The 13,806-nt window shown below is 36.9% G+C and overlaps 3 protein-coding genes across 4 annotated transcripts; 2 read left to right on the top strand and 1 right to left on the bottom strand.

Annotated features, from left to right (window-relative positions):
- The first annotated feature begins 1,482 nt into the window (after window positions 1-1,482).
- On the top strand, window positions 1,483-2,940 carry LOC119066584 (zinc finger protein 585B-like). The gene is made up of 2 exons (XM_037169141.1): window positions 1,483-1,610; window positions 1,677-2,940. The coding sequence occupies exon 2, from the start codon at window positions 1,689-1,691 to the stop codon at window positions 2,892-2,894; it is 1,206 nt and encodes a 401-aa protein (XP_037025036.1). The 5' UTR covers window positions 1,483-1,610; window positions 1,677-1,688; the 3' UTR covers window positions 2,895-2,940.
- A 2,454-nt stretch (window positions 2,941-5,394) lies between these two features.
- LOC119066602 (armadillo repeat-containing protein 7) lies at window positions 5,395-7,367 on the top strand. Its single transcript, XM_037169165.1, has 3 exons — window positions 5,395-5,643; window positions 6,373-6,540; window positions 6,620-7,367. Exons 1-3 carry the CDS (start codon window positions 5,535-5,537, stop codon window positions 6,937-6,939), a joined length of 597 nt encoding a protein of 198 aa, XP_037025060.1. The 5' UTR covers window positions 5,395-5,534; the 3' UTR covers window positions 6,940-7,367.
- Window positions 7,368-7,804: 437 nt separating this feature from the next.
- On the bottom strand, window positions 7,805-9,978 carry LOC119066569. 2 transcript variants are annotated; one of them, XM_037169117.1, is made up of 4 exons: window positions 9,964-9,978; window positions 9,202-9,847; window positions 8,662-9,134; window positions 7,805-8,596 (listed from the first exon to the last, which is right to left on the bottom strand). In XM_037169117.1, exons 2-4 carry the CDS (start codon window positions 9,625-9,627, stop codon window positions 7,831-7,833), a joined length of 1,665 nt encoding a protein of 554 aa, XP_037025012.1. In that variant the 5' UTR covers window positions 9,628-9,847; window positions 9,964-9,978; the 3' UTR covers window positions 7,805-7,830. The 2 variants fall into 2 exon arrangements, with proteins under 2 accessions (XP_037025012.1, XP_037025013.1); XM_037169118.1 differs by lacking the exon at window positions 9,964-9,978 and having other exon boundaries at window positions 7,805-7,926; window positions 8,073-8,596.
- Between the last annotated feature and the right edge of the window lie 3,828 nt (window positions 9,979-13,806).

Genomic DNA, 13,806 nt, shown 5'->3' on the forward strand with positions numbered 1-13,806 from the left:
TTCGACATGAGTGAGGTGTTCCAACGCTGGTTCCTAAATTTTGGGATGACAGCTGATTCCTCTGGCACTACCTAACTTCCATCGGATTTTTCGATGGATTTGGATTATTTTCGACATGAGTGAGGTGTTCCAACGCTGGTTCCTAAATTTTGGGATGACAGCTGATTCCTCTGGCACTACCTAACTTCCATCGGATTTTTCGATGGATTTAGGTTATTTGCGATATAAGCAGGGCCTATTATGTAGAATTAAATTTGCAAAAATTCACACAAAATTCTCCTCAAATTTGCAAAATTTTTCAAAAAATAACTTCTACACACCTTCAAAGTCAAATTAATTGCTTTATTCACTTTAAATTGTACTAAAACAGACAAAAGAACGCAAAGACTTGCAAAATGTGCTGAAAATGAAGCGTAAATTTGTGCAAATTTTTGTGAATTTCTGTGAAATTTTTGCAAATTTTGCAAATTAATTCTACATAATAGGCCCTGGATATAAGTGAGGTGTTCCAAGGTTGGAAATTTTGGGATGACGGATGATTCCTCTGACACTTTCTAACTTCCGTCGGATTTTTCAATGGATTTGAGTTATTTTCGACATGAGTGAGGTGTTCCAAGAATTGGTTTTTGGGATTCAGGTTCATTTCTCTAGATTTTTTAACTTCCACTGTCGAAATGACATACTTACAAAAGAGGTGATATTATAGTCAAAAAAAACCCTTAAAGGGTAAATGTGACGCAAGCCTTTTATCTCACTTACAAAATAACTGATATCGCTGAGCGTGACGCATTGTGCGCCGTACGCAAACGTTTTGTCAACAAAAAATTGACCCAAAAAATTTGTTAAAGAAAATTTTGCAAAAAGAAATTTGCGTCACAATTGTTAGGAAAATGGTTGAAAAATGTACTGAAACAATGGAAGAAAACCGAATCATCTGCCACTTGTGACGCAAATTTCTTTTTGTAAAATTTTCTTTCACAAATTTTTCGGGTCAATATTTTGTTGACAAAACTTTTGCCTACGGCACACAGTGTTTTGTAAGTAAGATAAAGAACTCGCGTCACATTTATCATTTAAAGGTTTTTTTTTGACTGATCAAAGAGACGCCTCTATAGGAATTTTAACTAAACAATTTAAGTCCAGTTCGGTCCTGTATACCATAACATAACATAGAATAATAAAGAGATGGAACGATTTCTTCAGCGATGAAGTCACAATCAATGGACAGTATCTATTTACCGTTCTCACAAAGCATTCATACCATTTTCAACCAACAAACTAACGAGAATGAATGATAGAAGTTCGATAGAAATAGTTCCTAATGAAATTTCGTTCTTCAAATTTTCATCAGCCGCGACACATTATATAAACTCTATATTATAGAACCGGTGCCCGAGTCGGTGCTTCTGATATTTTTACGCCAAAATTTCGAAATTGTGAGGTCGGTTGTGGCTGTGTGTGAAGTGGCTAAAATGTCAAAACTGTCAAAAGAAATTTCAACTTTTCGTACATCTCGATCACGACACGGCTCTTATCGAAAGTAAACAATAAATAATTCAGTTTCGTCCTGTGGACACTCTTCGGGTTCTATTGTTCTATCGACCAGCAATGTAAGCGAAAAAAGAATTTAAAATGATTTTTGATTAAGTTAACCGAACGTAAAATGTTTTCAACAGTACTCTAAGACAATGTCTAAATCCGGAGAAATTTTGCGGATCGGACACGGAAGCTACAGCTTCCTTTGCATACATTGTGGCTTCAATTTCGATGATATCAACGAAATTCTTTCTCACATTGACTACCATTTCGACATACTGGACAATAAAATAGCTACCACAGCTGACGACTCAAATGTTTTTAGTGGGCCAGCGAGCATAGGCGAGGTTGACGATTATTCTATAGAAAAGTTACGTGCACATCAAAGTGAAAATGCTGAGAATATCCAAACAGATTTTAAGTTTGAAGGTCACAGAGTCACAAAGACTGATCCGGACGAACTCCCGTTGGATTTTAACATTTTTAATGCAGCGGAAAGTGCAGAGGTGTCGACGAATATTCAGCGCAAAAATATTAAGTCAACAGCAAAAGTGAAGAGCAAACGAAAGAGCGATGTGCCTGACGACAGTAACTCGTGCTCTTTCTGCCAATTGACCTTCAATAATTCGACTGACTGCAAGAGTCATCTGAGAGATGTCCATCAAATGTTAGACAAAACGTTCGAGTGCTACATATGCGGATACATTGGAAAAAGTATCACTGCCCTGAGGAGACACTTCGGAAGCGGACTCCATTCGAAAACCAGCTGCTACTTATGCGAATCCGAACCGGCTGTACGAAATGAATGGGATCCGAGACCACATAAATGCTGTCTGTGTAGCTCGTGGTTCGAAAATCATGTACAGTTCCGCAAACACTTTCGAGACGAACACGATGAAGATGCCGAACGGTTCTTCAGCAAAAAATCCAATATCAACGAGTACATCTGCTACATTTGCCGGAAGGGCTTCATTCACAAATACTATCTGCGAAGCCATATGATCGTCCACAGTGAACTGAAAGCTTTTGTTTGCGATGTCTGTGGGAAGACTTATCGAACAAAGGCCATTCTTAAGCGCCATTTAAACGTTCATGAGGGTAAGACCTATCACTGCGAAGAGTGCGGCAAGACATTTCCGTATTATGCCAGACTTAGAATCCATCGATACTCGCATCGGACGGAATTGAATCACATATGCAAAGTGTGTTCTAAGGCATTCAAAGTGCAAAAATATTTGGCCAGGCATATGAAAGTGCATCAGGAGGAAAAAGCGTATGCGTGTAGGTATTGCGGTAAACGGTTTACCTTTAGTACGGGTCGCAGGGCGCACGAAATATCGCAACATAATGCCATTTAAATTCGAAGGTGTCGTTTTAATAAAACATTTTGTTTAATGAAGTGAACGTTCTTTTACGATTCCATGACAATGGCCTGAAAATAACAAAGGACGAGTGGTGCTACAGCCCTTTGAAACTCTGATCTTCGAATTGAAATAAAAGTTAATTATTTTGCAGGCAACATGCGTCGAAAACTATACTTTTCACGTTTCAAGCTCTACTTTCGAGGTCCACAGCATATAAAATCCATTACATCGCTCGGGATAAAAATGAAAAGTCTCGTTTTCGTGTTTACTGACCTCGGCTACGCCTCGGAACAACACGAAAACTCTACTTTTCATCTGTTTGTCCATCGTCATGTAATAGTTACTTGTTCAACTAGCGAAGTAAAATTGAAAAGTGAATTTTTATATGGTTGTCTCACTCGAGAAAATGCAATTTCCAAAGGGGTTGCTCACTCTGCTCACTAACGAATCATGGTTAATCAGTACTCTTTGGAAGAAAACAAATAACTTCGAATAAGTTCTAATTGAGACATTACGCCAAAACACACTGAGCTTGATGCGCAGTAGGTTCAAAAATGTTTAAATGGACTGGGAGGGTACTGTCAGTTTAAATGGTTTATATGTTGGTAAGAATAATTGGCACAAATAATGTCCATTGTAGCATGATAGGCCTGCTTAGCTCCTACATTTAGCAAGAGACTAATTCGTATTGCAAAATAATTGTCTCACGATTATCACGGTGAGCTTGAAAGAACTTTAACACGGTTATTGTGACTTGTCAACTTTAGGCACGCCGGAAAGTGCTAAGGGGGTCGAGGAATGCCTCTAAATAAATTTCTAAAAATCAAAAATTTGACTTTTGATTTTTAGAAATTTATTTGGAGGTATTCCTCGACCTTCTTAGCACTTTCCGGCGTGCCTAAAGTGCCTGCTCAAGAAAAGTTAAATATTTATGTGTACGCACTCTTTATAGGTTGATTAGAGCTATAGGATGAAATGTTAACAGCATCCCAACATATAACAACCACTAGTTCCTCTAATATTGATTTAGAATATGTCCAGGTATCGTGGAAATCCCATTTATTTTAGTATAAAAATCTTGGAACGAAGGCTCAATAGCTTCATTATGACTTCAATAAAGTTAAAAAGATCAACAGAAAATGGCGGCTTAGCTTACGTTCGAAATTCACGTAATTTAATGGAAAAATACCTTCGAAATTGCTTCAAAGATATTTATTCTGAAATAGATGCGATTTCCACGATACCTGACATATTCTCCATCAGTATTAGCGGAACTAGTGGTTGTTGTATGTTGGGATCAGAGCAGTGTTGATATTTCTAATTCGTCCTAGCTCTAATCAACCTATAAAGAGTACGTGCACATAAATATTTATTGAGAAAAATTTAACCTTCGTATATTTCGTAGCTCTAGGAAGTGACTAATAAAATTTTATTGCAAAATAGTTACGATAAGTGGGTTACGGCAGCGATTTTAATTTTTCCATGAAGGAAAAAGCTAAAAATCCAGTGTACCCATGATTTCTACTCAAGCTTCGTTCAAGCTCACCGTGTTATATTACGCTGTCAGGTAGTAGACATATTGCGCAAATGGATTACAGCTCTCATAAAGTCAATTTATAAAATCCAAATTTTTAAGTAATGGAAAACTTAAAATCCTCAACTTATTTTTTTTGGATCCTTGTTTTGGAATATTTTTAATGCATTTATCCAATACCGTTACTACTTGAAAGTTGGTTTCATTTGTCTATACGTTTTGATTAAAAGGACGAGTATTTCTACAATTTATTAGGCGCGAAAACATTCGAATAAGCGGTTCTACTCATTAGCTCGCCCATTATCATAATTATACAATTAGAACTTGATCCTTTGATAAAAAATTCGATGAGCAAGCCTTAACGATGTCCACTGCTTTCATCTGTAAGGCTTTAAGGAACACCTTACTCTTACGGTTACGTTTTTTTCCAAGTCAGTTGAAGACGAACGATATCAGGCTCTACGTATAAAAATAACAATTTCAAATTATCAGATGGAAAGTTAAAATAACTCGAAGACGAAATGATGATGCGCAGTGATTGATATTCCAGTTTTAATACGTATTGAGTTACTCACTGATTAACCACTGGTTGATAACTGATTAACCATCACCGATTAACCGTTGGTTAATCACCGACTAACTACTGGTTAATCACTGGTTAATCATGTTAATCACTACGAAGAAAAGAGTGAGCAACCCCTCGGCAATTTCCAACTTTTTTCCCTAGTTAAACACAACGTTTTTCACAACAAAGGCTTCCGAAGTTTCAGTGGAGGAAAGAAATGACTAACTGAGTTGAGAAAAATACTATTAACTCGACAACTGAAAAAATACCTTCGCTAAATTAACTCGTTATGCAACTCGGTAATTTTCCAAATTTCCCTCCGATTCGACAATCCATTTTCGAAGTGACGCTGCTACCGCCACTGTTACCAAAACGTCAACACTGTCAGCGCAAATTATAACATTAAAAAAATCACAACAAGATAGCACCGAAAGCACATACGCGCATCAACAAACAAAAAATTATTTTACTCCAAGTCAATTTTATGATCAAAAACGTCAATTAATTCGCACGGGAACTTCAATAATTCGAAATTATGTATCAAACGCAAGCTAGCTTGAAAAAGAAAGCCCAGGGCGGTAAGATTGATCGCGGAGAGTTCATTTATCAACTGACATCGGAGTTCTATTCGACCAGACATCCAGGTGAGATGTCAAATTGTTATGACTTACGATTCGAGAGGACATAACCTTATCAGTTAGTCTGTGCTAGTCGACAATTTCAATTTATTGTGTACTTCTAGTGGGAAACTAAAAATTATTAAGTTGGTTGAGTTCGCGGTTCTACGCAAAAATTCGAGGGGGAAACAACAACGGAAAATCCTTTCCCACTATTCGCAAGCGAATGACTTTCGCTGAAATTTTCCATTCATTCGCTCATATTTTCCTGCATACGACATTCTCCCGTCATTCGACCACATTTTCCCGTCATTCGCTCATAATTTGCGCTCGTTCGTTTCACTCATTCGCTCATATTTCCCTACATTCGCTCCAATGGCGAATGCACCCTGTCCCACCATTCGCTCTTGTTGTTTCCCCATCGCAAAAATTACCAAAATTTCGATTCAAAGATAGAAATGATTTAGAAAACGACTGGCATCAACGCACTTCAAGCATGAGTGATCATAGTGGTCAGCTGCAGAAAGTACTGTATTTAACATGAAAATGGCTTTACATTGTTTTACGTTTGTATGATACACTGTCCAGTACTTTATTTAGAGTACCACTCATGCTTGAAGTGCGTTGCTGGCATCGAATCATTTGTCATGTTTCTCTGCCATCATCACCGAGAATTTATTTTTCGGGCCCTCTTTTTACCCTGCTCACCATCGAATTACTACTCACTGTTCAATCAACGATTTTCAACATTTTCAGAAGTTCAAGGACAAACATCGGCTAACTTGGCAAACTTGTCGTACGATCCAATAAACTTCGATTACCTCCAACAATACTGCGTTCACGACATATTTTTGGAGCTAATCATCACAGAGCATACACATTTGATACTGCACGGAATAGCCGGTCTATGCAATCTTTCGTTAGGTAAGTCTTATATACTTACAAACTGTCGCATTCGCATTAATTGATTGGCAATTCGAACTCTTTTTCCAACATCCAACAGACGATCGATTCCATGACTTTATCATCGCAAATAACGGAATTTCGTTGATAAAGAAACTGCTGACGAACCAGGACGATTCGATCAAAATCAATGCACTTGCATGTCTGCTATTCTTATGTACCCGGCCAAACAGTAAATGGATGATTTGCTCAGCGAGTACGAGGGCTCTGATTGAAAACCTTTGCTTATCAGAAAACGTGTGCCTATCGAATTTGGCTACCTACTTCGTCACCGACCAATTTATGGACAATGATATTGTCGATCCTCCGTCGTACCCAGTCACAAGTACTGCGAGCTCCGGCAGCCTTATATCGAATTGATCGAAATGTAAATTCCAAAGTTCAAATCTTCAAAACAATTACGCAGAAAGAAGTCGATGACTTTACACAACTAACGAACGACCACAATCCCATACACAAGTCAACCGATACGAATTCATCTCCAATCGTTCATGGAGCTTTTGTAAATAGTTTGGTAGCGGGTGTTATTGGCACGTACATGCCTGGTCCAGGTACTATTGTTGTGTCCCAGTCATTTTCTTTTCCACGCAAATGTGTGGTCGATAAAGAAATTGAAATTAACGTCGAAGTGGTGGAACGACGGAAAATTATGAAAGTCGTCTACGACTGTAAGCAGGAGGGAAAGGTTGTGTTTGAGGGTACGGCAAGACTTGTTGCTGCGTAATTGTTTTGAGGAAATTGATTTTTTTTCTGTGTTCTTTTTTCATGAAAATAAACTTAGTTCTTAAGAGCAATGCTGGATTTTTATTTGATATCTACTTCGATTACGAGACGCCTTTTTTGATCGAAGATTTTAGGAGATTGATTTCAGAAATCTTTTACTTCATTTGTTTTGAGCATGATTTTTGCTATATAAGGCCTCATCAGTCAGAGGCAAGAGCCCTCTCAATAGAACAAACTGACAAATTAAAATGAAAAATCATATATTTGAATGTATGTGTGACAGCTCCGTGTACAGACAGTACACGGGACTCTTAATGTCAAAAATAAAGGGACTCATAATGTCAAAAGCAAAGCAAAGTTGACGTTTTCGTGTTAGTGGTGTGTGTGATATAATTTTTCAATGAATTTCGGTCATAATTCCTCTAGGTAGTCTACCTCTATGGTCAGAGGCTGTCGTTGTCGATAACAGATGACAGCCGTCTGTAACAGGTTAACAATTTTGGGTGATTTCTAAATTAAGTCATTTCGTTAGTAGAAACTGCCAGGCCCATCGTAATGTTGAGAAGTACCTTCTCGTCCATCATAAGTATAGCCGGTATTACTGTCACTACTTAAACTTGCATGCTCGTTAGTATAGTGAGGTGAATGACGTTCATCAATGCGACCGGTATTATTGTCATTACTAAAAGTTGCATGCTCGAGAGCCTCGTGAGTATCGTGAGATGAATGACGTTCATCAGTACGATCGGTATTACTGTCATTACTAAAACTTGCATGCTCGTGAGTATCGTGAGATAAATGACGTTCATTAGTACGATGATCATTAGTTGGCAAACAAATTTCTTGGTGATGTCCCGTTGAATCCCAACACTGTTTGTCATCAATTTGATGAGATGTACACGGACAATGATGATTGTCTACATGATGATGTCCAGCACAGGTACATAGATGCAGATGCGGATAATAGTCACCAACATATGCGTTATCAGTGGTATTGGGCCAGTAGTTGTAATTCTCATTATCACGCCTGGATCTACTTGATTGAAATCCACTGCGATAAGATTGTTTTTGTGGTGGTACCACATATTTCGTGTCTTTTCCAGATGGTGAGACGGTTGTTCTCGTTGTACTATCCTCATTACGGGATTTAAAATATTCGACAATGTCAGCTTCCATCGATTCGATGCGCGCGTAGAATTTACATTTAGTTTCGTCAACTAAGCGCAGAAGACCAGTTTCACCGTGTGTCATCAAATCGTTTAATGGTGAAAATTGATGTTTTGCAAGGATTTCCCTAAAATTGCAACGGAATGCGAATCTTCCATCTATTTGGTTTGCTTTTGTGTGTTGCATACTCACCACCGATTCACATAGTTCCTGTCATTTCGTTCTCCATGCCAGTGATGGCATAAATTCACTGGCACATAGCTCACATTTCTACCATTTCCAGCTACCTGTGCTACCTTATCACCCCATGCAATCGCTAACTGTCGATAATCTCCATGTAGATTCGGTCGAATGGTTTCTTCAATACGATGCAAAAGAGCATACGCAAAATGTAAATCTCCCGAGCCGATAATGCAAAAATCGAGAAGACCTCCAATATCAGCAAATGCTGTTCGACGCATTGCCCAAGCATAGCCTGGATGAGCGTACCAATCGGATCGTGTCGGGGTAATCGGTTTATCATGTCTGATTGAATATCCCATTGAATAGTCACGACGCAAGATCTCACTTTTTCCATTTGGGCCAAGAAAAAGTGCCACTTCAAACAATTGTACGATCGGATAATGTCGTAGTTGATTGATAGCTAGCTGTGGCCAGTCAAGGCGCTAAAATAATATTTTAAATTAAAGAGACGAACATGGAAGCAGTGTACATGTGACTGTTTTCGTATACCTCAAATTCAATATCAGCATCAATCCATGACACAAATTCAATATGCGGCGGCAACTGTTGAACAGCAATGTTAATTAAATTTTCTTTCAGCCACAGAACAGATGGAGCACGCAATTGAATATGACAAGGATTATTAGCTCGGGTTATTTCGAATTTTTGCTCCGGTAAATTGAAACGGTATGTTGATTCGAATAAGCATTCAACGGTAATTAAATGTACGCCAGATTCCATCATATGCGCCGCAAATTTCTCATAATGATTGTAACGAGATTGGTATTTGATTGGATTGAAAATAACTGTTATCACAGCAAATATGGACGTATCAGATATTGGTGTCGCCGGAGTTCGTTTTGCTGTTTTTTCAAGTAGGTCTGATGAATTCGATGTGATCTTTTGACCACGATTTTTGGACGGTTTGCTTCCCATGGATGACGGTTATAACTTCGTATAAAAAATGGCAAATATCTAAATATATCGATTTGTCAAATAGCAAAATAGTGTAATTTAGAAAAATCTGCAAGAACACAGAATGTTGAAAAATAATTCACTTCTGACTTTTCTGTACTTGTTCACCGACTTGCAAATGCAACCGAATGCAAATATCCAAACAACCTTTCGGCAGATTGTTCTAAGTCTATTTCTGAATCTATAATAATTAGTTAATCAAAAATAATTAATTAATTAATTAATTAATCGTTTTTATTAAGTAGTTTCACTTTCAGAGCTGATAAAAACGAAAAGAACATGAAATTTCGAACGCACAGAGGACGATAAACGTCTTATCTTATTCTTCCATTGACCACTTACTTCAGTTGTTTATTTACGTAGAAATTGATAAGCACTAACACACATTTGACTTATACGTCATTTGCTTCCACTATGATACCAACTTCACACTTAAATTACACAACAGAAAGCGTCGAGTCGATAGATATCGACACTCAATGAACATTAATTATTACATTTTTCAAATCTTAGCGGGACTTAGTTGTTTTGTTGAGTTTTCATTTCCATACATTTTTCATGACTAATTTTATAGAAAAATTTGTTTTTTTAAATTTTTCAATAAAATACAAAGAAAGCAATTTTTATCGTGAACGGAGCGTTAGCGGAGTTCGTGACGCTAGTGCTCCTTCCCTAAAAAAATAAGAACAACCACTATTGCACCACTACATTTTATTTACGAAAACTGCGCAAGCACTTTTGTTAAAACTTACACCGATTCAATCTTTGCACTCGTGCCACATCAACAAATTTTATGGACTTTCTGTACTTAATTTCTGTGAATTTTATTAAAACATTTATCAACATTTCCCAAAGATAAACTTATATGAAAGCAACGCACTTCAAGCATGAGTGGTATTCTAAATAGAGTACTGAAACTGAACAGTGTACCAAACAAGTTTTTGCACTGTAAAAAACATGGAAAGTTTTTTTCATACTCTATTTGGCAGCGGTCACTGGAAGCAATTTTGCTTGAAGTGCGTTGATGAAAGCTATTATTTCATTTATATGACAAACACATGACAGCTATTTAGTAGAGAAAAAAATTGTTTCCTTGCAAACTTTCGGAACATTTTGGAATTTTAGGTATTTATACATTTGGTGTTTTGGTTTCAATGGGGAATGTGTGTTTAAGGTTAGAATGTGCAACAAAATGGCGTACAGCCAATATCTTGGAAATTGTTTCCATTTTTTGTATTTATTGTATTTAGGCCTATATGGCATGGCACATAAATAATTGCCGTAAATTGGTAATCACAGAGTTTCGTTTTCGGAAAACATTTTTCAACATATCAAGAAAATCGCGGCCATTTTGAAATTACGTTTTTTTTAGATAATTTCGGCATGTAGAGAGTTGGGATAAAATGTCACTTGTACAGTTTCGCTGACGGATAACTTTTTTCGACATTTTAAACAATAAAATATGACGATAAGAAAATTTACCGATGAGATTTTTCAACAAAAATTTTACAAAAAAAAATAGCGTCATAAGTGGCAGCAGACCTGAGGAAACTCCTCATAAGACAATAATCATCTGCCACTTGTAAAATCTCATCGGAAAAGTTTCTTATCGACATATTTTCGTGTTGAAATTTTCTTGTTTAAAATTGATTACGATTAGTCGCAGAATGCGTCACCAAAACTGATATCAAATGTTTTGGAAGTTTAATTTTTACAGGACTAGCGTCTCCTTTTCCTCTTTTGAGGTTTTTGTGGGAGTTTAACTATTTTTTAATAAATACTATTTTAGCTGCAGAGCGCGCAAAGGAGTTCATTAAAATCAAGTACACGAGGACAGAACACGGAATGAATGCATCATTTGAAAAATTCGTGTCGTGCATTCAATTGCACAGTGACATAGGCCCGACTCTGCCATACGTCCAATTCAGAAAAGAGATCGAATATCTTCCAGATAAAATCTTTAAAGAACAACTCTTAAACTTTAAAAACAACAGAGATATCAACGTTTTAATTCCCATACAAAAATTCAAAATGTCGGATTCGACCGCTTTTTTATGCAGCGCTTTCTATTATACCCTAAACGCGTGGATGTCCTTCTTTCGTTCGCTATGAAAGGGCGTCACAAAAACCAGAAATAACCATTGAGAGAAAATGTCAGCAGCTGAAATTGCAGCAAAATCAATATTTTTTGATCAAATGTTTTCTGTGAACTGAATTTTTCGAGTTGCGGAACAAAACCTCAAACTTATACTTCAAAGCCACATTCATCGATACACTGCCCATGCATGTTTGGTATCATTAGAAAGCTAAGACCAGTAGTAATTCTGAAATACAGTTTTTTGATGTTTTTGTTGCTTTTCGAATGCACAGGAACTGTCAGAAGTTCTCAGAAATAATCATAAACTTTTACCCATACTTTCAACTGCTCGTAACTTCTCAGAGTTGCATTTTACCCCCCATGATCGACTATTTGCCCCGAAAGTACATGCAATTACAGAGTTCCCACGGCTGAGGAAGGCTCCTAAAATTAGGAATTTAAGAAATTTTAAAGGCAATTTTAGGAATATTTTAGGAGATTTGGAAGGCAATTTTAGGAGAATTTTAGGAGGAATTTTTTAAAATGTGGGAAAGGTTGTATAAGTAATTTCCGGAGGAATTTTTGCTCTGTTTCTCTGTTTCTCATACACTTCGTAAAATACTAAAAATGTTTAAGAAAATTGACAAAAAGTTATTTTTTTTTGTCAAAACATATTTTTCCTTATGTAGTTTAATAATTGAAACTTTTATGATTTCCTCTTTTCTGACGCCAGTCTCGACTAGCCAGCAGCTGATCCTTTATCAGGTTTTTCTTGTCGACTGCGCCTTTCGAATTAACAAGATTCACCATAATTTTGTTTCCATCATTTATCAGCTCTTGTGCACTAAAAAGTTTTTTTCTACTGAATCTGGAGAGATTTCTCCATATCGGAAAGTTTTTCTGAACTCGATTTTTTTTGTGAAGATGCTTTATTGAGATTATCTTCCGCCTCTTTATTCTTAAGAAGTAGTACCTTCTCGACTTTTTGTTGTTCGAGAAAAGTAAAGTACATTGGAGCACATCTGGAAAATATGTCGATTCATTAGGAAGTCAGTGACGTTTATATTATTCAATGTGTCCTTAAACGTTCGAAGTGACACGATAGTCGCATCTTCTAACAAACTGCGATCCTCGATAATGTATTTATTTTCGCTAAATCAACGTTCAGGATCGCTATTTGCATGACTCAAAGAAAGGAGTGTTTTCGCAAGTTGAGTCAGGTTCATACATAAGTTCAAATTCATTGCCGCATAATTTTGCTGTTTTAACCGTTTTTAGTTTTTCAGTATTATTAAAAAATTTCTTCGAGAGTGTGAGCTCATTTTATGAATTTTAGGAGTTTTAGAAGATTTTAGGAGGATTTGGTCCATTTTATGAATTTTAGGAGGAGTGGGAACTCTGCAATTACCTTTCTAATGACACCTCACACGACCTTGTACGTTTCGTGTAGCCGGAGAAACCAGATGAAAAGTGCATGTTTACGGTTTTCGATCAGCTCTCGCTATCCAGACAAGCATCGATGAATTTTCAAAAAAATATTTTTGGCTTCTAGGGACCAATACCTATTGAGGCACATAATAAAAAAGTCCACTGGAAAATGGGTCCGATTTCGGCAGGTCGTTTTTTAAAAGAATCCCTCCTCATTACATGTTAGGTCACGCAAAGCTTTTACCCAACAAAAATTGTGTCGGTGACTTTATCGGTTATTGTTTGTTTTCCGGTGTTTTATAAACTCGGAAGGAATCACAATAGATTTAAGGAAATAAAACCCTACGAAGAATCCTATCAGGAATCATGTCTCCACCACAGATGTTTTCAGACATGTGATTTGAAAGCGCTGTACCAACGGTAATTTCAGAATTTCAGTTTCGTTTGACTTTGTTTTTATTTCACTTTGGTAAAGTTATTTTTCACATTATAACTATTTCACTTACACTTTCATTAAATGTTGTTTTTTTTTGTATGAATAAATCGGATCATTACACATCGATCAGTTAATACTTTGATGCTTTTAGCAGCACCTTGACCGCCTTGCCTTAAGACATACACAAATTATAGCCACA

Source organism: Bradysia coprophila, chromosome IV, assembly GCF_014529535.1.
Source record: "Bradysia coprophila strain Holo2 chromosome IV, BU_Bcop_v1, whole genome shotgun sequence".
NCBI lineage: Eukaryota > Metazoa > Arthropoda > Insecta > Diptera > Sciaridae > Bradysia > Bradysia coprophila.